Here is a 20,415-nt window from a genome sequence, read left to right as displayed (position 1 = left end):
ACGGGGGAGGCCCGGTGCTACCTCTTCCGGGCGATGGGGCATGTCCGGAGGGATTGCCCCTTGGCCCAGCACGGAGGAGCGTCCAGGACCCCCGAGCCCCAGCATGGTGCCGGCCCTGTCATCACTGGCACCCCTGGCTGCCCAGCACCTGAAGCTGCCCCTCCTCCTCCTTCTTGGTCCCCCACTGTGGAGGAGGGTGCGGCGGGGATACCGCCGGACGTGGGATAGGGCTCGCGCCAGGGGGAATCCTCCCTCGCTTCTGCTGTCCTACCACTGCCTCCCCGAGTCCCTGAGCCACTGCCCTTGCCTCCCGACCCTACCTCTGTTGGCCAGCCCCCTGATGATGCCATGGAGGGCTGGTCCTCAGTGCAGGAGAAGCGGGGCAAGCGGAAGGCTCGAGCCTCCTTACATCCTTCGGATTCAGAGGCCCTCTAGAAGAGCAGGAAGGGGGGCACCGATGACGAGCCTTCCGCCTTGCCCCCTGATGACTCCCGTTCTGTGGTGCTGACTGGGGACATCGTGGCAGCACTGGAAGGTAACGCCGCCCCTCCTTTGGGATCCCTCCCCGTGGAAGCGCCCAAGGGAGCCTCTCTCACCCCCTTCCCACTTGGAGCCTCTCGAGTGCCGAGGTGGGTATTGCCCTTGGGTGCTAGCGGGGAGGGCCCTGGGGTGGTGGATGGTGATCTCCCTTCCATCTATGAGGAGATCGAGGCCCTGGGTCTGACCCCGGTCACGCAGGAGGAGGATGACCCTCTGCTAGCGGGCCTTGATCTGGGCGACCTCACCACGGTCCCTCTGTCCCCGAGTTCCCTTCCTCTAACCGGTGCTTCTGCTCCCACCTTGGGGGGTCCCCTGGATTCTTCCATCAAGCCAGCTGCGGGTGGCACCCTGTTGATGGCTGCCGAGCCCATTGGGGCGATGGCCAGTGCCCCGCTGTCAAGACCCGGTTCCCAGGGGGTGTCTCTCTTGGGTGCGGAGGACCCACCCTCTTTCCTAGGCGGAGACCCCATTGATGAACATCTATCTCTGGATGCCGAGGCTGCCACACATGCCACAGTGGCTGAGCCCAGCGTCGTTAGGGGTCCCCTTCCTACTTCCCAGATCCTTGAGCCTGGCCAGGAGGAGCCACCGTCCAGCGGCTCAACTATAGTGGCTCAGGATCCTGCCTCTACCCCCTTCCCAGTTTCTCTCCCTGATCCCCGCCCTACTCCTGTTAGCCCTGTCCTTGTCCCCCCCACCTCCTGTGATGCCAGTGCTGCCCCTGGGAATACCCCCAAGGGAGCAGCTTCAGTGGTTTTTCCTTATCCCAACCCACCAGGGGCTGCTGTTCTCCTTCCGCCGCCCCTTGTTGAACCGGGGAGTGGGGCGGGTCGCCTGGCGTCAGCCCATTGGACGCCACATTGGGGATCTGCCCCCTACCTGCCCGCCTCGGTGAGCCACGGGGCTGTGACGGTGGCCCCACTAGGGGACAGTCATCAATCAGTGACCCCGCCCCCCCATGCGCTGAGGGAGGAGCTGCGGGAGTTCCTTGAGGACGTCCGTGGCTCCCGTAATAAAGTCCAGCTAGCACTCCGGCGGTGGGGGGATTTCCATCACATCCTTCAGGCCACGAGGGCCATTCATGGGGGAGGGTAAGAGGACCAGGAAGCAGGCTGCTGCGGCCTACCGGCAGGTCCGCCTCTTCCATGACTCTTTACTCACCTACGGGGTAGGTCATGGATTGCTGCGCGGCCTGCCGGAGGCCCTGGGCATGTTTGCCAGCGAGGACCTCCCTAGCCCTCCTTATGGCGCCAATCATCTTTGCCACTTTAAACACCTGGGGCTGTAGGATGGGTCTCCACAGGAGCCAGGTGCTCTCCTTTCTCCGGGAGGGGGAGTACTCTGTGGTTTTCCTGCAGGAGACCCATACAGATCCGGCTGCTGAAGCTAGCTGGCGGCTGGAGTGCGGGGACAGGGGCCTACTTCTCAGTTTGCGCGGCTGGAGTGGCGACCCCGTTCTCCCCCGACCTACAGCCCGAGGTGCTGGGGGTCGCCAAGGCTGTGCCGGGCCACCTGCTGCACCTCCGGGTCCGCATGGAGGGGCTTGTGGTTAATCCCGTCAATGTTTACGCCCCGACATCAGGCCCGGAGAGGTTGTGTTTTTATCAGCAGGCATCCGCCTTCCTTGGCTCCCTGGATCCTCGTGAGTGCCTGGTCCTGGGGGGGAACTTTAACACCACCCTCGAGGAACGGGACCGCTCGGGGACAGAGCAGTGCCCAGCTGCCACAGACATCCTCCAGGAGATCGTCGAACGCCACTCCCTGGTGGACGTCTGGCGCGACCACCACCCGGATGACGTCTCGATGTTCACCTTCATCCAGGTGGAGGCCCATCAGTCGCGCCACTCCCGGCTGGACCGCATTTACCTGTCACGTTTCCACCTTTCATGGGCCCACTCCTCCAGCGTTCGGCCGGCCCCCTTTTCGGATCACCATCTTGCCACCGTGACGGCCTCTCTCTGCGCAGAGAAGCCGGGGCCTGCCTATTGGCACTTTAATAATAGTTTGCTGGAGGATGCAGGCTTCGTGGCATACTTCCGGGAGTTCTGGCTGGCCTGGCGAGGGCAGAGGTGCGCCTTTTCCTTGGCATGGCGGTGGTGGGATCTGGGGAAGGTGGGCGCCCGGCTCTTCTGCTGTGACTACACCTGGGGCGCCAGCCGGCGGAGGGATGTGGTGATAGAGCAGCTGGACCGGGAGGTCTTGGAGCTGGGAGAGGCGTCTGGCCGCCAGCCCCGAGGATCCATCCCTCTGCGGAGCGTGCCGGGAGAAGCGGGAGGAGCTCCGAGCCCCTCGAGGACCATCGGGCCCGGGGTGCTTTTGTTCGATCCCGCATCCGCCTCCTTCGGGAGATGGACCGCGGCTCCCGCTTCTTCTACGCCCTGGAGAAAAGGAGGGGGGGGCCAAGAAGCACGTCACCTGCCTCCTGGCGGAGGACGGCACCCCCCTCACGGACCGGCGGAGATGTGCGGGAGGGCCAGGGCCTTCTACGCGGCCCTTTTCTCCCCGGATCCGACCGATCCTAACGCTTGCAGAGTACTCTGGGACGGACTCCCGACGGTCGGCACGGGCGACCGGACCGGCTAGAGCTGCCTCTCACTCTGGCCGAGTTCTCGGAAGCCCTCCGTCGCATGCCCACCAAGCCTCTCCGTCGCAACCTAAATCTCTCGGGCATGGACGGGCTGACCGTGGAGTTCTACCGCGTGTTCTGGGACGTTCTCGCCCAGACCTGGTCACCGTCTGGGCCGAGTCTTTGCAGAGCGGGTCCTCCCCTCTCTCGTGCAGGCGAGCCGTGCTCGCCTTATTGCCGAAGAGGGGGGACCTCCGCGACTTACGAATTGGCGTCCCATCTCGCTCCTCAGCACGGACTACAAAATCATTGCAAAGGCCATCTCGCTGCGGCTAGGGTCCGTGCTGGCGGACGTGGTCCATCCAGACCAGACCTACACCGTCCCGGGCCGCACTATCTTTGATAACTTGTATCTGGTCCGGGACCTTCTGGAATTAGGGTGTAGGGATGGTCTGTCGTTCGCCCTCTTGTCCCTGGATCAGGAGAAGGCGTTCGACAGGATGGATCACGGGTATCTCCTGGGTACTCTGCGAGCGTTCGGCTTCGGACCCCGTTTTGTGGGTTTTCTCCAGGTGCTGTACGCTTCTGCGGAGTGTCTGGTCAGGCTCAACTGGACCCTGACCGAGCCGTCAGCTTCGGGCGGGGAGTGCGGCAGGGGTGCCCCCTCTCGGGCAGCTGTACGCCCTGGCGATCGAGCCCTTCCTCTGTCTCCTCCGCGAGAGGTTGACGGGGTTGGTGCTTCGGGAGCCGGAGCTGCGGCTGGTCCTGTCGGCGTACGCTGACGATGTGCTCCTCGTGGTCCAGGACCCGGGCGACTTGGCGCGGGTGGAGGCTTGCCAGGCTGTGTACTCGGCGGCCTCCTCCGCCCGGGTTAACTGGGTCAAGAGCTCTGGCCTGGTGGTCGGGACGGGTGGCAGGCGAGCTCCCTCCCACCCGCGCTTGCTTCAGGCCATCCGGTGGAGCGCGGGTCCGCTGCTCTATCTCGGCGTTTACCTTTCTGCCACGCATCCGTCTCCGCCGGAGAACTGGCACGGTTTGGAGGGCAGGGTGACGGAGCGGCTCCGGAAATGGACAGGACTACTCCGGTGCCTCTCCCTTCGGGGAGGGCACTGGTGCTTAATCAACTGGTCCTGTCCATGCTCTGGTACCGGCTCAACACCCTGTGTCCCGGCCCCGGATTTCCTGGCCAACCTCCGGAGGCGATTCTGGAGTTCTTTTGGCCAGGGGTGCACTGGGTCTCTGCAGGGGTTCTCCACCTGCCCCTGGAGGAGGGGGGGCAGGGCCTAAAGTGCCTCCGCACTCTGGTCCATGTCTTCCACCTCCAGGCCCTGCAGAGGCTCCTGTATGGTGCAGGTAGTCCAGCGTGGAGTGTATTGGCGCATGCCTTCCTCCGCTGCTTCCGAGGGCTCCGATACGACCGGCAGCTCTTTTACCTCCATCCGAGAGGTCTTCCGCGAGACCCCTCTGGGCTGCCAGTCTTCGACCAAGACCTCCTCCGGACCTGGAAGCTCTTTTCCACGATCAGGTCCATGGTGGCCGCCGTGGGGGCCGACCTCCTCACAGAGGCCCTGCTACACAATCCCCAGCTTCGTGTGCAGGTGGCAGAGTCCCCTGCGGTGTGCCAGAGGCTGGTCTTAGCGGGAGTCACCAGGCTCGGAGACCTCTTGGACTACAACCGGGGAGACTGGCTGGATCCCCTGATGCTCGCTCAGCACATGGGGCTCTCTAGACCTCGTACTCCCTGGCATGTACTTCAGGAGGTGAAGGCCGCTTTACTGCCTGCTACTCGGGCTTACCTCTACCGGGTCCTGCGAGAGGGCATGCTCCGCCCACCCTCCACCCCAGGCCCTGTGGACATTTTTATCGGGCCCCTGCCCTGTGGACCCAATCGGCCCCCTCACCCTTTCACTGCAAGCTGGCTGCACGATCTGCAGCCGGTTCTGTTCCAGACCGTGCCAAGGAAACATCTGTACACGCTCATGCTCCACACTCTTCACTATCTCACCCTCGTGTCCCGCCCCGATATCACATGATGGGACCTCCTGCCACCTTTTGAGGGTAAGTAGCCCCGATGGGCCAGCTTATACTCTGCTTTGGTCCCTGAGGACTTCCAGGGATGTCAGTTGGCGGCTCCTTCACGGAGCCGTAAGCACGGGCATGTACTTGGTGCGGTTCACCCCTGTCCCCAACACCTGCTCTTTTTGTGGCGTGACAGAGACCCTGGCGCACATTTATTTGGAGTGTGCCAGATTGCAACCCCTTTTCCGGCTCCTCTAGAATATCTTATTGCATTTTTGGTTGCACTTTTCCCCACACCTTTTTATCTACGCACTCCCCATCCGTGGCCCCACAAAGTTGCGGGTTTGCCTTGTCAACCTCCTCTTGGCCCTGGCCAAACTAGCCATCTACAAAACCAGGGAGAGGAGGTTGGCTGACAGGATTTCCTGCTACTGTGGGGCCTATTTCTGCTCCTCCGTCCATTCACGCATCCGAGCAGAGTTCCTCTGGGCGGCTTCCACTTGCTCCCTTGACGCTTTCGAGGAGCAGTGGGTGTTGTCTGGGGTTCTCTGCTCGGTGTCCCCATCAGGTTCCTTTCGTTTAGCCCTATGACCTCACTCCCGATCCTATTTTTTCATTAGTTATTATTTGGTGTCCATACTTATTTGGTGTCACGGATCTGTCAAGGTCAAGTCCTCTCTCCAGCCACTCTCATCAAGTGATTGCCCATTTCCAGCTTCTGGCAAACAGAGGCTAGGGCCACCATCCCTGCCCATCCTGGCTAATAGCCATTGATGGACCTATCCTTATCTAATCCCTGCTTGCCCCACTCAGTGACCCAGACTCCCAGCCAGAGGGAAACAAAAGCCTAGCTAGACAGTAGGTACAATGTGTGTGTGGGTGTGCCACTAGATTAAGCAGTTCAGGGCGTGCTAGCTCTGACTCACCGAGGCAGTGTCTGTACCTGACTAGATCCCAACACCCTGCAGCCACTTGGCCTGGCCTTGCTGGAGGCTGGCTCCTGGAGGCATCACAGAGTTGGCAGAAGAGGAAGAGAGGTTGTGGGAGAAGCAGGTTAAAGAGGCTGGGTGTGGAGTTGCGGGGACAAGAAGAGAGTGGGGGTGGGGCTTGAGATGGGAAAGCAGCAATTGAGTTGCCAGCCTAGATCCTCACCCTTGACCATCACTGAGTGGCAGGACTCAGCCTTCGGCTTACAGCAGGCTTCTCTGGGGACTGACAGCGGGCACCCTGCTGGCCCTGGACTTGGGCTGTCAGCCCGGCTTGGTTAATGCAGAGAGCCAGGTAATCCGAATAACCAGGGTTCTGCTGTATATGGTTTTTGTACACAATGTAAAAACTAAAGACTCTCTGTAATAACACACATTCTGTGGTTTCCTGTGGCAAAGGGAGTTCTAGAATCCTACCAATCAGCACTCAGCAGAGCTGGGAGGTTAACAGGTGGCTGCTCCTCCAGAGGGCCGCCTGCCCACGTGCTGGTACTAATCATCTGGGCTTGCAAGGGCAGAGTCAACACTCCCGGGTTGCTCTTGGCCAGGTCCCAGAAGAGTGGGGCAGGTAGGCAAGCACACAGGGCTGTGTCCTTGGCTCACCATCTGCAATCCCACCTGCCACAAGGATCACACCAGCTCCTGTCTGGCCTGTCCCAGAGGGGGCTGCTGCGGGCAGGACTAAGGCAGGGCACCCAGCCCTGGGCAGTGGGTGACAGGAATGTCACTGACCTGTCCTGTGGCAGTCTTTTGGAGTAGTGGCAGCCTCTGGACAATGGCCAGGCAGTGTTATGGGTGCCAGCAGGTCTGACAAACGCTCCCTGAGATGGAGCTGAGGTGTAAGGTGCCAGGTCGCTCAGCGGGGACCCTGAATAGGCCCGGGAGAAGCCATGGGTGATAGGGGATGGGCTGCCATGTGCTGGGCACCACTCCCCAGCACGAGCCAGGGAGGGAGCAGGCTGGGCCCAGCCAGCAGCTCCTCTCCTGGCCTCAGCCTGTCTCCCAGGCAGTGAAAGCCCCTTACAGCTGCTCCCAGCTCCCACTTCCCTTCAGCCAGGCTGACGTGCCCATGGCCTGCTAGGACCAGGCTGTATTGACCATTGATAGGATGTTTATGGTTATATATACTGCAGAGATCCAAATTATCTCATTAAATAATGGGGAGGAGCTGCCCAGAGCTCAGTGTCTTCCTCGACCATGGCTGGCGCGGGGTGAGGTTTGCAGACTCCTGCTCTGCAGTGCCAGGAGTGCCAGGTCCCTATCCACAGCCACGACCCAGGTGAGAGGAAGGTGAGGAAGGCTGTAGGCAGGGCGGGGTCACCAGGTTCCCTCCAACCCCTCGCTCCCTGTGTCTGTGCCTCTCGCCGGGCTCTGACTGGAAGCCCATTGGCAGCAGCTCCTTGCTCACAGCGCTGCTTTGGTCAGCTCAGTCTGCTAACTGTATGCAGGCTTTGTCTGGCCTGCGGACTCCCTCCCCGTTGGAGCTTCACTGAGTCCCAAAACACCACCCCATTCCATTAGCATAGAGTGGGCAAGACCCAGTTCTAGGGGGAGCAGCCCAGGAGCTGGATCAGAGGCAGCTTTGTGCAGACACAGAGTGTGGGTGAGGGGTGAAATGGTTGTCAGTACCGGAGCAGCTCCCAGCTCACCCTGCCCTGCCCCTCCAAGATCCAGCACAGGGCCCAGCCCTGGGCTGGGAGAAGAAATAGAAAGGCAGAGATGCCAACTAAGTTCCAGCCCCGGAGATCAGAATCCTCACACCAAGAACTGCCCAGCATGTATCATAGGGGCTCATGCCCCCAGCACCACATGCTCCACGTCGCCCCCAAACACACATGTCCCTCCACTGCTGCATCCCTCACACCCCGCCCTCTCTCCCTATCCCCCATGCCTTCTCCCACCCACACGCCTCCCTCACTGCCTATCCCCGCTCCAATCCATGCCCCCTCCCTCTCTGCCTGTCCACCATGCCTTCTCTATCCCATGCCCCTCAGCCTCTGCCTATTCACCATGCCTTCTCCCACCCACCATGCCCCACCCACTCTGCCTAGCCCCCATGCCTTCTCCCACCCACACCCCTCTGCCTATGCCCCATGCCTTCTCCCACCCACACCCATCTATGCTTATCCCCTGTGCCTTCTCCAACCCACGCCCCTCCCTCTCTTCCTATCCCCCGTGCCTTCGCCCACCCACACCCCTCCCTCTCTGCTTGTCCCCCATGCCTTCTCCCACCCATGACCCACCTTCCTGCACCCTGCCTCACTACCCCCCTCTGCCGCCATCCCTACCAGGCCCCATTCCCCCAGCCTCGCCTCCTTTGGTCCCATGCATACTTGGGCTGTAGCCAGAGCTCTTACCGCCAGAGGCCCCCGGTTCAATCCCACATGACTCCCCCACCACCCAGTTGCTGCTACACAGGTTGTGCAGCACGTGGGAGCTGCAGCATGCTTTCTTTGCTGGCCAGGTCATGCTGCACTGCTGAGAGCAGAAAAGTTGCCAGGTGTCTGGTTTTCAACCAGAATGCCTGGTCGAAAAGGGACCCTGGTGGCTCCAGTCAGCACCACTGACTGGGCGGTTTAAAGTCTGATTGTGGTGCAGGCAGGCTCCTTGCCCAACTCTGCATAGCTCCCGGAAGCAGTGGCATGTCCCTCTGGCTCCTAGGCAGAGCACCCAGGGAGGCTCCGCGAGCTGCCCCTGCCCCGTGTGCCAGCTCTGCAGCTCCCATTGGCCACGGTTCCTGTCCAATGGGAGCTGCAGGGATGGTGCCTGTGTGCAGGGGCAGAGCCCCCTGACCCCTCCACCTAGAAGCAGCTTCTGGGAGTCGCCTGAGGTCAGTGCTATCCCAGGGTCTCCCTGAGGGGAGGGCAAGTGGGGCAATTTTCCCCAGGCCCCAGGCCCCACAGGGGCCCCCAAGAAAATGCTCCAGCCTCGGCCCTGCCTCTGCCTTCCCCTGGACAAAGCTAAAGTGGCCTGGCTTCAACAGGGAACTGAGCTCTGCCCCGCTCGGAGCCACGTGGTAAGGGGGTGGGGCTGCAAGCTCCGGGTCTCCATTGGAGTCACACCATTGCAGTGCTGTCCAGGGCCGCTCCTGGACGCGGCACGCTGAGGATCAGGAGAGGGGTGAGGTAGGGGTAAGCAGCATGGCAAGGGACTGGGGCTGGGGAAGGGATTGAATAAGCGGCAGGAAGTCCCAGGGACAGTCAGGGAACAGGGAGAGGGCAGATGTTCTGAGAGGGCAGTCAGGGGATGGGGAACGGAGGTTGGATCGTGGGCATTCTGGGGATCTGTCAGGACTCAGCGGGTGGGGGATAGGGGTTGGGGCAGTCAGGGGACAGGGAACGGGGGCGTGGTGCGGGGGAGTCCTGAGTTGGTGGTGGGGAAGAGTTTTGGGGCGGCTGAGGGACAAGAGCAGGAGGGTTGGATCTGAGGGGGTAGCGAGTGGGATGGGGTGGACAGGGGGACAGGCAGAGCTGTTTGGGAGGCAAAACGCCTCCCTACCTAAAGCTCAATTCGCAGTTAGCCTTCAGCACAGATATTTAACAAAAAGCACAAACTGTTATCTTTCCCATGACAGGATCACATGGAAGAAGAGCAATATCCTACACACACCTACCTCCTTCCACACCCTCACTAAGCGAGACCCCGCACCCTTGCATTCCCAAGGCCAGAGGTGGTCTCAAACTTTTGTAACTGGTGACCCCTTTCATATAGCCAATCTCTGAGTGTGACCCCCCTTATAAATTAAAAAACACTTTTTTTTATATAACACAATTATAATGCTGGAGCTAAAGCAGGGTTTGAAGGTGGGAAGGCTGACAGCTCGCGACCCCTATAATAACCTCATGACCCTGAGGGTGTCCTGACCACATTTTGAAACCCCTGGATTAATTTAATTTTAGCACCCTGTCCATATCACATGCATGTGCTATATGAGATTTCAGTTTTCACAACAGTAGCTCATCCAGATTGGCAACAAGCTCTAATGCTCAGTTCATGGAAGTAGTACTAAACTATACTAAAAACAAACCGCACCGATAACCATACTCCAGTTGTGAGGGACCATGTGGACGCCAGTCTATAGGAAACAGATACATTCATGGAGGTTAAGTCATTAATGTGACTAATTGACCAGGATGCGTAATGAATGGTTCCTAGCCTCTGTTTTAGGGTAGAGATGGATGGCAGGAGAGAGACAAGTTGATCATTACCATGTTAGGTTCACTCCCCTCTAGGCACTTGGCATTGGCCACTGTCAGTAGACAGGATACTGGCTGGATGGACTTTGGTCTGACCAGTCAATGCCATCTTATGTTCTTATGTCCTAAGCTAAAATGAACCCAAAGTATTGGAGACAGATGGAGTCAAGAAGCAACGAGTATCAGAAACCTGGACAAATCTCTGACTGGAGGGCTCAGGCAATTTGGTCACAATGCTGAGATGGTTCAAAAGTTTTATGATTTTTTTTTAAGCAGAATTTATGTTCTTAAATAAAAACACAGCAAGCACAAACATTGGCCACACACCTCTGAAACCCCACACCATGTTCGGTTTTGGCAGAGTAATTTCAGTGTTCAAATAAAAAAAACAACAAATTTTGAAGTAAAGGCAGACATTGTCAGTGATCTTTTTTTCTGCTTTTTAAAACCCAGTTTTTTTGATCCAAAAAATGTTTTTTGACAGAAAAAGTTTTTCGAACCCTTTAATGAGCTTTAGCTGCCTTTTAGCACTACTGATGCTGAGAACCAGTGATACCTGTAAAAGAAGTTTCTTCAAACTGGTTTCGTCTGATTAATGAAAGGTTTCTAAATGTTTATTTTCACACAGCGTCCCTTCCGGGGGGGGGGGGAGTGGGACAATTTGCCCTGGACCCCACAGGGGCCCCCACAAGAATACAGTATTCTATAGTATTGCAACTTTTTTTTATGGAAGGGGCCCCTGAAATTGCTTTGCCTCAGGCCCCCTGAATCCTCTGGGCGGCCCTGCACAGAGCCCACACCCTCACTCCAACCCCTGGCCCCAGTCCTGAGACCCTTCCTGCACCCAAACTGGCTCCCACACCCCCTTCCACACTCTGAACTCCTTAGCCCCAGCCTGGAGCTCCCTACTGCACCCTAATCCCCCCCACCCATAGTCTGCACCCCCAGCCAAAACCCACATCCCCTTCCACATCTCAACCCCTGGCCCTGCACAGTGAAAATGAGAAAGCGAGGATGTGAGTGAGCGAACCACGGAGGGAGGAGGGAGGGGGTGTGGCCTCAGGAAGGGGCAGGGCAGAGGTGAGGCAAGGGTGTTTGGTTTTCTGAAAATAGAAAGTTGGCAACCCTAGTGAGCGGCCAGGCCAGAGGAGCCAGCGGGAGGGTGTGGGGTGGCTAATGGAGTGTCCTGGGAGTGCTGTAATCTAATGGCTAGGCCATAACCCTGGCCAGAAGATATAGAGAGCGTCCCCTCCCCCTCACAGTGCTCCCACGGCAGTGGGGAGATGCCACAGACCCATAGGGGCTGTGCTGTGCCCCAGCTTGTAAGGAGTCCCTTGGGAGGACCCCTTCCTGTTGCCAGACCCTCAAGGGATCCCATTCTTCCACAAGGGTAGGCCACATGGCTCCTAGCCTGAGCCTTGGATTCTGGCACTCCTGGGTAAGTCAACATGGCAAGCAGAGCTCTGGGCAGCACGTCTCAGATCCTGGCTCCACATCCGTGGGCTGGAGGATTTGCGCTACTGCTGCTAAAAGCAGCTGTGTAGACGTGGGTGCTCAGGGTCTCAAGCCCTCTGCCCTCCCTAGGCCTGAGCACCCACATCTACACAGCTAGTCTCAGCTCCAAGGCCTGCCAGAGCCCCATGCTGCAGGTCAGTGCTCCCCAAATGTTTTATGTCACACCCTCTCTTACCCCCAGTGTAATCTGCCTGTGTCCCACCCTCTATTGCCTTGTGGGATCTGCAGCATATTCTCTTTGCCAGACAGGCCATGCTGCACTGCTGAGAGCAGTAGAGTTGCCAGGCATCCGGGAGCCAGGGCCAGGAATGGGTGCACGGTTGGGGCTGGTAGCCAGGCTGGAGACAGACAGCAGTTTGGGGTCGGGAGCCAAGGACTGAGGTTGGAGCTTCAGCTGGGGCCAGGAGCCGGGGGCTGTGGGTGAGGGTGGGGTGGGGGTGGAGTCAGGAGCCAATGCTGCAACCAGGCCAGGTGCCAGAGACCGGGGCTGGGGCTGGGGCCAGGGTTGGAGCGGAGCTGAAGGCAGAGCAGAACTGGGTGGTGCTCCCTTCCCACCCCCCGGGGGGCTGACCCAGTCCCCGCTGTGCCCCCAAACACAAAGTTTGGGGCTCTGTGCTGTAGACCCAGGCTCTGGGACTTGCTGCCATGGGTTTCTGCTTGCTGTGTAGATGTATCCCACTTTCTCCCTGTGAGTGCTGTCCAGCAAGCTTAACTGTGAGCGATTCCTGGTCAAAGACACTGACTGTCTCAAGGATCAATGCCCCTCAGCATGTATCTGCAGTGACTCCATGAACTCGTTTCAAATCAGAGGCGGGTCCTAGTCACCTGACATGCTGCATGAAATGGTCTTCGGTAGCGTAGCAAAGCAACGGTTCAGACATAGTCCAGACAAGCCAGCAACAACGCACCATCATCAGGCTGCCTTGCTTTTAGCTGTCTCTGGTCACAGGCCCACAGCACTCTAACAAAGCACGCAGTCTTAGGCAGCTAAGCCTGACCATCATTAAATAGAAGGCAAGAGGACAGTACTAGGAAAGAAAGGTGGGTAAGGAAACAAACAGAATGGGGTGGTCTCATAAGCCTCTCTCTCAAATCTGGACCTTAGCGTCCAAAATCTGGGTGCTTAGCATGAACCCTTCTAAGCTTACTTACCAGCTTAGCTTTGATCTTGCTGCCACCATCCAAAAATTCCAGGGTTTTGGCCCCCTCTGGTCTCCCACCCAGACTTTCCTCTCTGGGCTAACCTGATAGTACAGATGCAATCTCTTTACATCACAATACCAAGAAGCATGTCTCCTTTATTCCACAAAGAGACAAACCCCAAATACAAGGAAACAGAGATGATCCTATCTCTTCCCCCTCCCACCAACTCCTGGTCTGCACGAGCTTACCCTCCGTATCTAACACAAGAGAATCCCCCCCTTGTTTGAGTTTTCTCTCTGGTAGGTTAAGGAACAAGTCTTACAAAGAAAACTCAATATAAAAAAAGAGAAAGAAAAAGACATAAGAATATAAACTCTGCATCAAGATGACAAATACAGGCTATTGCTTATAAGAAAATATGAATAAACAGTCTGATTCAAAAAGATATCCAATTTGAAACATTCCAGCAAGTTAACACACATGTAAATACACCCAAAACAACATAAAAGCCTATATTGTTTTTCTACCTGTACTTACAAGTTGGAAACACAAGATAAGACGATAGAAAGAACCTTCTCATAGGTGAGAGACAAACAAAAGACTCAGAGTCCAAAAATTCCCTCCCTGACTTTGAAAAATCCAGTTTCCTGATTGGTCCTCTGGTCAGGTGTTTGGTTCCCTTTGTTAACCCTTTACAGGTAAAAGAAACATTAACCCTTAGCTATCTATTTATGACAGGTGGGGTCGACAAAGTCTCCAGCTATGTCTACACTTACAAGGCTACAGTGGCACAGCTACAGCTGCACATGCTGTTGTGTTTCAGTGTAGTCCGTGTAGACACTCACTATAGAGCCAGGAGGGGCTCTCCAGTGAGCACAAGTAATCCACCTCCCAAAGGCAGTAGCTACGTCAATGGCAAAATCTGTCCAACCCCCAAACTGCGCCTGTGCCAGGGCTAGGGCGGCAGAGCTAGAGCTCTCGGAGTGAGGTTTTCACACCCTCGAGAGACACAGCTATGCCAGTGTGAGCTTTCAGTGCAGGCCAGATCAGGTGGTGTCTTGGACTTAGCCAGAGGCGGTGTCCCTGGGTCCCTCTCTCTGGCTCATCTGGTCAGGACAGGATGGAGAAGGCCCAGGGTCCCAGGTGAGGGTGGCACCAGAATGGTGACACTTGTTCCTTCCCTTTCCCCAGCAAGCATTTTGGATCCATCCATGTGCATTTTCCGCCTAGTCTCTTTCTGAGGCCCCCCAAAGGCGAGTGACAGGCCAAATAGCCCTGCCCCTCATTAGTTTGTCTACCAATATGCCTAATTTCTGACACACAAATTTTGGTTCATGAATTTTCGGTCCCACAAGTCTCTTGTTTAGACACAGTCCCTGAGTTACATCACAAGGTCTTTTTATTTGGCTGATTCACTCTGTCTCCTCCTTGCACCTTGTCCCAGCAACATTCACTGGGCTCCAATAGTGCAACGTGCTAGGAACTTATATGCATGTTTTACAGTTGCACACAATTAGGGTAAATTTGTTCTGTGGTGTACAGCACCCATCAAACGGGCCCGGTCCCAGGTGCCAGGGTAATATTGACGGCATCACACGACCAGCCCATCATGGGACATCCCGGATGTGCAGCCGGTGGTGCCGGATGCGGGAGGAGCTGTCGCTGAAGCCCTTCCCGCAGTCAGGGCAGGCGTAGGGACGCTCACCCGTGTGGGACCGCTGGTGGGTGGCCAGGTCCGTGCCCTGGCTGAAGCTTTTCCCGCAGTCCCAGCAGGCGTAGGGCCGCTCCCCAGTGTGGACGCGCTGGTGCCGAACCAGCTGGGAGCTGACGCTGAAACCCTTGCCACAGTCAGGGCAGGTGTAGGGTTTCTCACCAGTGTGGGTGCGCTGGTGCTTGATGAGGTAGGAGCCATCGCTGAAGCAGTGCCCACAATCCTGGCAGGCATAGGGGTGCTCCCCAGTATGTGTGCGCCGGTGCTGCTGCAGGTGTGAGCTGCAGCCAAAGATCTTCCCACAGTCGGTGCATGCGTAGGGGCGCTCACCCGTGTGCACCCGCTGGTGCTGCACCAGGTCCGAGCTCTGGCTGAATGTCCGCCAGCAGTCCAGGCAGGCGAAGGGGCGCTCACCCGGCAAGCCAAGCCCCTGGCAGGACTCTTCCTGTGCGTGGCAGCGCCGGTGCTGCATCAAGTGGGAGCTGCAGCTGAAACTGCACTGGCAGTCGGAGCACTGGTAGGGCCGCTCACCTGTGTGAGTGCGCTGGTGCCGGAGCAGGGCAGAGCTGACAGCAAAGCTCTTCCCGCAGATGGCGCAGGTATAGGGACGCTCCCCCGTGTGCACCCGTTGGTGCTGCACCAGATATGAGCTCCGGCTGAACTGCTTCCCACATTCAGTGCAGGTGCTCCGGTTCTCACCTATGGGGAGCATCCTACCATCCGTGCTGTGCTTGAGAGCTCCCACATGATGTGCAAATTCACCCTGTCTCTCCTCCAGCTGGTTTCCCTGCTGACTCTCATGGGCTTCTCCCTGCCCAGGATTCTGGAAAATGTTCTTTTCAGCATCTCCTGACAGCGTCTCGTATGGTTCCACTTGCTCAGGACCTTCCTGCTGAGGGTTCTCCTCCTTGCTCTCACTCACCATCCCATCACCTGCTGGGCCACAGAGAGAATCCAGACAGGAGTCAAGCTCTGTGTCAGGGAGGAGGGAACCTCAGATGGGGAATGAGAAAGGACTGAACAAAACCAAACAACAACTGGGGGGAGACCAAACATCAGGAGCTGAATCCCGCAATCCCCTTCCCAGTGCAGAGACGTGAGGGGACCAATTCTTCCTCCACAGCCCACCCAAGCAATCAGAGGAAGGCGGCTGGTGGGAGATGAGCTACTGCCGAGCGCCAGGGTGGGTGGGAAGCTGTGAGTGACATTTGCCATGAGGATATGGCACCTGGTGGTGACAATCCTTGTCTGGCTGAGATGAAGATGAACAAGGGGTGTTCACAGGGCCTTGGTGGGAACCCCAGATGTTTTCCTTCACTTGCTGACAGTTTCTGAACCAGCTTAGCCGACTCCTCACCTGTGTGGGTGCTCCTTGGGATCTCCTGTTCCTCAGAGCCCTGGAGACTGGGGACCTGGGGATCCTCCCCTCCGTCCATCAATGAGATCACTTTGCCTTGGGGAACCAGAAATCCTGCTCCGGGGGAAGAAAACAAATGAGACCATAAGTGACTACATATTTCTCTAATCATTATTAGACAAAGTAAACTCCTGAATTTAAACCCAGCCTCTTTCTGTGCTGGTGGCAGGTGCCACCCTAGCAGAGATGGTACAGATAGTTCCTTCACCCCACCTCTGTAAGTGCAGGGAACAGAAGACACAGTGTTACAGAAAACTGGACCTTGAAGGCAGTCACTACTGGAAGAGATTGAGACAAGGGCTTGATGTTCAGAAAGGGAAGGAATAATCTAATGATTATTCACCCCTATAGCATCTTGAGCCAAAGATCAGAAAGCACTTTCAAAACATCCTTGGAGGCATGACATGGTATAAACACGGTAGACCAGGGGCTGCTGTTCAAGCTGTTTGACAACACCAGAGCAAGGGGATATATATATAATATATGGAGATATACCTATCTCATAGAGCTGGAAGGGACCCTGAAAGGTCATTCCCCTACCTTCACCAGCAAGACCAATTTTGCTCCAAATCCCTAAGTAGCCTCCTGAAGGACTGAACTCACAATCCTGAGTTTAGTGGGCCAATGCTTAAACCACTGAGCTATCTCTCCCCCCCTGTAAATGCAATGGAAAGGTGGTAAATTCAGAATGAATCAAAGGAAACACACAGGACAGGTTTAGCTTGGGGGTGTTTCTGGGTGTGTCTACACTGATTAAAATCCCCGCAGCTGGCCCATGTCAGCTGACTGGGGCTCACGCAGCTCAGGCTGTGGGGCTGTATAATTGCACAGTGTATATGTTCAAGTTGGGGCTGAAGCCTGGGTTTCAAGACCCTATGAGGTGGGAGGGTCCCAGATCCTCGGGCTCCAGCCCAAGCCTTAATGTCTACACTGCATTTTGAGAGACCCACAGCCTATGAGTCCAAGCCAGCTGAGCCAGGCCAGCCGTGGGTGTTTTACCACAGCGTAGACATAGTTGCTGAGACTGGGATTCCGAAGCGCAGGCTCCTGAGAGGAGCTCCAAACTGCTGGGCGACAGGAGGCAGGCACGGGGATAGGGTCAGCACATGCATGTGCCCACTCCCACTGAGGGGAAGTGTTGGACCATTGACAGCCAAGCCCAGCAGGTGTGGAAGGCTACCATGCCCAGTGGGGAGTGATTTACATCCACTCACTCTGAGCACAAATGAGTGCCCAAGGGAACAGGGAATTGGGACAAAGAAGGATGAAGGAGAATAAACAGGAGGAAGGACAACGGTAGATTTGGGAGAGTTTACCCTCACAATGGAGAATCATCCATCCTTATGCCTCACTGTTCTAGTTCTCATTCTCCCGACCTGGGGTTTGTCCCCAGCCCTCAGGCACCTTGTCTTTGGAGCAAAGGCACTGCCTTTTATTTGCCTGTGAAGGTCCCATCTCACCGTCAGCAGCAATATCGCAAAATAATGAGGATCTTCCTTTTGCAGAGGGCAGAAGTGACACACACACACACCCCCGGAAGTAAAGTGATGCCCCCAGGCTGCACAACCAGTTAGTGTCAAAACCGGAGATAGAAGCTGGGTAAGAGTCTCTGGCCTGTGAACTCAGATCAGATGATCTAATGGCCCCATCTGCCTTTAAACTCTAGGATACACAGGAGTCCTGACTCCCAACCCCTCTGCTCTGACCCCTAGACCTCATTCTTCTCCCAGAAACATAATCATACTCCCCCACCAGAACCAGCAACAGAAACCAGGAGTCCTCTCTCCCACTCCTGCTCTGACCACAGCTTCACTCCTCTCTCAAGCCTCAGAACAGAACCCCAGAGGTTTGTACCTATATGGGTGGTTTGGGTTTTTTGACACAAGTTCAACATTTTAGCATGGGTGCACAAATGCCACCTGCCCGTGAAAAATAATTGTGTGCCCCAAATTGGGGGGCACATACTAAAAGGGCACAATTTGCACCATTAATGGCCACTCAGACACTTGCAGGGCTTGCACAGGATTAAAACCATCCCACATCAAAACTTCCAGGAAGCACAGTGACTCCACCTTCAATAAACAACACAAGCTCCCCCACCCCCAAACAAACCTCACCGGCTTTCCAAAACCCCTCTTCTCAGACAAAGGCCTGTGCTGCTGGACAGGCCAGGCCACCCTGCCCAGCACAAACTGCCCTTCTTCAATTCTGACTTCTGTGTATGACTCTTCTGCCTTCATTACATACAATTAACAGGAAAACAAACAAGCAGATTGTCCAATAAAACTGCAGGCACTGAAATTAGCTCCAGTTTATTAATTAAATAACACGTTGCATTTCTATGGTGCATTCCAAGCAAGGACCTTAATGCACTGAGTAATTAATGTGAACGATTAGCAACTATTATTATCTGACAGACTGAGCTTTGCTGTACATATATTAAAGAGCTAATATGTCGCTCATTAATAAACTCCCCAGCCATGCATTTCAATAGCAGAGTTCCTTTTAAACAATTGGATTATTCCCCAACCCCACCTTATTCTAGATTAACTAGAGCCAAGGGGGTGCTTTCAGGCAGTCGAACGACAAAGAGAAACACACACAAACAGAGGTGTTGGTGTTATAAAATTCCGGAGCTGGCTCGGCTCCTGCAGGCGCCCAGGGGAGCAGAGCCTGGGGGGGGGATCGGGGGGGGAACAGTTTTGGGACTCGCAGACCCCCGTCCCCCGGGAGTAGAGCTGGGGCGAGGAGGGGCCGGTGCTGCAGAGTCACTTTCCTGCCCGGCCCCAGCCCTTCCCCCGCGTCTCTCCTCTCACCTGCAGGCTCCGCCTCAGGGGCTGGTGTCGGCAGAGCCTCGGAGAGAGTCCCCCCGGCTGGGCAGAGAGGGGCACTAGGGAAGGGCTCTCCCCGCACACACCCCGCTGGGGAACAGCAGCAGCTCGGCCCGGGCTCCCGGCTCACTATGGAGGCAGTCCAGCAGCAGGCTCTGAGCCAGGACGCTGAGCAGAGAAAGAGAAAGAGACAAAGGATCACCTGGAGCCCTCTAGCGCTCAGCACGTGGCAGGCCAGGCCAGCATGGCGAGGAGCAGCGTGAGCCCCCACCAAGGGGCGCTGCATATGTCGAGGCATCAACAGGAATCAAGACCGGGACGCTACATTGCTTGGGACAGGGAGCCTTTCCCCTCTTGGGGGCATCAGCTCCAATCTAGCCCCAGGGTTGGGGGGTTGGCTGGCTGAGAGTATGGGGTTCCAGTTTAGTAATAACCATAGTAGGGTGACCAAACAGCAAGAGTGAAAAATTGGCACAGGGTGTGTGTATGTGGTGGTGGGGGGGGTAAATAGGCAACTATATAAGACAAAGCCCCAAATATCAGGACTGTCCCCTATAAAATAGAGACATCTGGTCACCCTAAACCAGGGTGTCCTAGTTTCCCATGATAATAAAAAACAACAAAATGATCTGATTTAAAAATCTGTTTTTCTGCTAATAAAATGAAACACTGAACTTCAGTTTCCCTAGCCACAATATATATAGGTATCCATTGAGCACAATGTTTTATTGATATATTTACAGTTTTTAAGCAAGGTTCGAAGCCTACTAGTGCCATCAATCATTACAATAAAATACAATTAATAGCATTGCAATTTGTAATCTGCAGCCTTGCTGCATACTGTGCAGAACAGCACATTGTTATCAATGTGAAATTTGTCCTTGCCAAATTCAGTGACACAGGCTTTAGGGGGGATTGTTAAAGTTTTCGGCATCTTTTCATAACTGTAATTGCTCAGATCTGGAGGCTGAAGTGAAATTTGAGATCCATTAAACACAAACCCTTATACACCATTGAGTAACCTCTATATGCCAAAAGCAGTTTATTGGATTTGATATGTACACCCTGCAGCTGGGCGTGAGTCTTCTAGCCCACGTGGATGCAGTCATACTAGCTGGGATTGAGCTAGTGTACTAAAAATCACAGTGTGGCCATGATGGCACTGGCGCAGATTTCGGCCTTAGCCATCCAAGCTCAGACTGACGAGGCCAGGTGGGCTTGAGAGGCCAGGCTGCCACATCGTCCACACTGTGATTTTTAGTGTGCTAGTGCCAGGTCTGCTGGCCTGAGTTGCTCTAGCTGGCTGAGATATAATCCAAGGCACCTATCTCTCTCCACTCAGTGCACAGGCGCTGAGCAACTTATCATAGGCTTTGTGTACCACAGTGATTTTTCCCCACTCAGGCACCTGTAATTCACAACACCAACTTCTTTTGTGCATTCACGCCAAAGAGACGTACTGTGTCTGCTGGGAGGATTTCAAAGATCTGG

At 56.0% G+C, this 20,415-nt stretch overlaps 2 protein-coding genes across 2 annotated transcripts in view; one reads left to right on the top strand and one right to left on the bottom strand.

Moving 5' to 3' along the window:
- LOC116824943 (uncharacterized) overlaps nucleotides 1-20,415 on the bottom strand; it is a 480,271-nt gene that overhangs the window by 246,815 nt on the left and 213,041 nt on the right. The window contains 2 exon segments of the mRNA XM_075071952.1: nucleotides 11,988-11,992; nucleotides 14,629-15,362. Of these exon segments, the coding sequence (XP_074928053.1) occupies nucleotides 11,988-11,992; nucleotides 14,629-15,362 (739 nt within the window).
- The window catches only part of LOC116832036 (uncharacterized), a 524,829-nt gene that overhangs the window by 423,254 nt on the left and 81,160 nt on the right, over nucleotides 1-20,415 (top strand). The gene's annotated exons all lie outside the window — the stretch shown is intronic.

The sequence above is a fragment of the Chelonoidis abingdonii genome, chromosome 13, assembly GCF_003597395.2.
Source record: "Chelonoidis abingdonii isolate Lonesome George chromosome 13, CheloAbing_2.0, whole genome shotgun sequence".
NCBI lineage: Eukaryota > Metazoa > Chordata > Testudines > Testudinidae > Chelonoidis > Chelonoidis abingdonii.
The sequence above is the reverse complement of the archived record's forward strand: the minus strand, read 5'-3'. Positions and strand labels throughout refer to the sequence as shown.